At 28.1% G+C, this 2,542-nt stretch overlaps 1 protein-coding gene across 1 annotated transcript; it reads right to left on the bottom strand.

Moving 5' to 3' along the window:
- Positions 1–280: 280 nt before the first annotated feature.
- LOC123920628 (heavy metal-associated isoprenylated plant protein 41-like) lies at positions 281–735 on the bottom strand. Its single transcript, XM_045972921.1, has 2 exons — positions 594–735; positions 281–483 (listed from the first exon to the last, which is right to left on the bottom strand). The coding sequence occupies exons 1-2, from the start codon at positions 733–735 to the stop codon at positions 281–283; spliced, it is 345 nt and encodes a 114-aa protein (XP_045828877.1).
- Positions 736–2,542: the final 1,807 nt, after the last annotated feature.

The following is a 2,542-nucleotide window of genomic DNA, read 5'->3' as shown; positions in this document are numbered from 1 at the left end:
CGATTGGACCGTCTAATCTAATTCAGTCTGGATCAGTTCTGAGTTCTGACATCACGTAGACGTTACAGTCCCTCTCAATTACAGTTACGGGGTGAACCATGAGACTTCATTATTTAATTGACCATCATACATGAAAGACTAACCTAACAGTTCGATTTCAGGTGATAGCCAAATTCAACACCCTTTTCCTCTAACAACTAGTGCGTTAATTAAAAAAAAACACTAACCTAACGGTGTCATATAATTTCAAAACCAAATACACTAATTTGAAAAGTAAAACTTACCCAATTTGGTTCAAATTATTCTCAGCCAAATCAAATCCAGCATGAGGGAAATTGTAGACTATACGATCAAAAGCTTTATTTTGTAACATTGGGTGCTTGTGGACACTATATGCATCAACTTCATGTACAATGCTGCAACCAAGTGTCTCTAGTTCTTCCAAAATTGCAAAAGCTCTTGAGTATTTCATTATCAATAACCCTAATAAAAACATTCAACACATTTAAAAGAAGAAAAAAAGGAATAAAAATAAGAGAAAAATAAGAATGACATTTCTCAAAATAATAAAAAAAAATTATAGGATAGTGTACCTTTTGAATCACGAGAAGTTGCTACCATGTTGGAAGCAGAACCAAATGCATTTGCCAAAGATAGTGCAAAAGAAAAATCACCTTCTCCCACAAGTAGTATCTTACGATTGTTACTATAGTGTTTTATCCATTTTTCTTCCATTTTTTTGGTATCCATTCCCCAAGTTGATCGATTTTGTGTTAATCTTTGAAGTTTGAAGTTCAAAAGTAGTAGTATTGCAAAGTCACTTTACGGATGGACATTAGCTACAAGAAGATCAATGGTTTATTTTTTGGGAAGGGTGTTAGCCTTTAAATTGATCCAATTATGAGATGTCTTTACTACTCTAATCGAAGAGTCTCAATTACGGATGTTGATGGATATCTATGGGCGTATATAGTATGATATCCGTGTCTAATCTATTAGATAAATATGATATCTGTATCCGCTTCATATTCACGGGTATTCATTAAGCGGGTAACTCGCAGGTTTTAAAGTATTCGTGGATAATAATAGAAATTCATGGATGATATATTTTTAAAAATATATGCACATGTTAACAACACTCTTTTTCTAATTATACCTAAAATTTCTTAAATGAAAAAAAAAAAAATTAGCACATAATAATATTCATGCATTTCACTTTCAATTTACATTAATATCACCACATTCATTTTCTTTTTTTTACCAAAACTATAATATAATATCCATATAGTATTTCTCTTTAAAAATATAATATACATACATTTTTAAATAAAATTGTGCGGAATATAAAAGCCTCTTTTATTTTTAATAACTAAAGATATTTAACGAATTTTCTTATTTATTAGCGTGTATGGATATCTGCGGATGTGGATACCATTAAATCCGTATTCATATTCATTAAGTATCGGATAATTAAAATATCTATTTTATCTGTGGATATCCATTAAGTTATTCGTCCCGTATTTGTGACAAATTTTATCCGCGGAAATTTGTGGGTATGGATATTTTTGTCATCCCTAATCTCAATTCCCATCGTGTACATGCACAAATTAAGTTTTCCAATGGCCTTACAATTAATTTACTCTCTTTATTTTCTTCATAACCCATAGAAATTGTTTATCCCTTGAGTATGACTCGGTGTTGAAACTTGGTAGGGACATTGCTTATAATTATAAAAAACAGGGATTGAGGTTTGAACCTTTACTATCACAGTTTAATTTAAAAATTGAAATTTTAACTATTAAGTTACTTGACAAAAAAAATTGTTTTAACATTTTTCTATACAACTTATTTTTTAAAAAATATACAAAAAAAATAATTTAAATTGTCGTGTTTTTGTTTTTTTTAATAAATATAATTTTTTGTTGCTTTATAATTTTGGATGGAAAGAGTATTTGGACACACACTTAAAAGTAAAAATAAATAAATTTTAGATAAAATAGATGGGAATATCACATTTATATGAAATTAGAACAAGTGTAAATAAGTGAAGTGACACCGAAGGAGTTTTTTCTTAAGTGAAAGTTGTTGGATTCAATTTCAAAAACTAGCATTAGCCAATTATATATAGTAATATTTCTCGTGTTCGTGTTCCGTAAGCTTAATTCAATTGATATGAATATTACGTTATATATATATATATATATATATATATATATATATATATATATATATATATATATATATATATATATATATGAGCTGAGATTCGAATGTGGGACACTCAACTTATTCACTTAAAAATGAAATTTTTAGTCATTAAGTTATTTGATAAAAAAAAAATAGGCTTAAATGAATTTTGTATTCCTGTATTTAAAAAAATAAAAAAAATGAGATTTTAATCCTCCTATTTTAAAAATCAATTTTTGATTCCCAATTTTATTTATTTTGAGTTTCCATCCCCATCTCATTTTAAGGTGAATTTTGATGATTGGTTTTGTCTCTAATGATGATGTGGCAGTGCCCACATGGATATACTCCATAT

This window comes from Trifolium pratense, linkage group LG4 (genome assembly GCF_020283565.1).
Source record: "Trifolium pratense cultivar HEN17-A07 linkage group LG4, ARS_RC_1.1, whole genome shotgun sequence".
Lineage (NCBI taxonomy): Eukaryota > Viridiplantae > Streptophyta > Magnoliopsida > Fabales > Fabaceae > Trifolium > Trifolium pratense.
The sequence above is the reverse complement of the archived record's forward strand: the minus strand, read 5'-3'. Positions and strand labels throughout refer to the sequence as shown.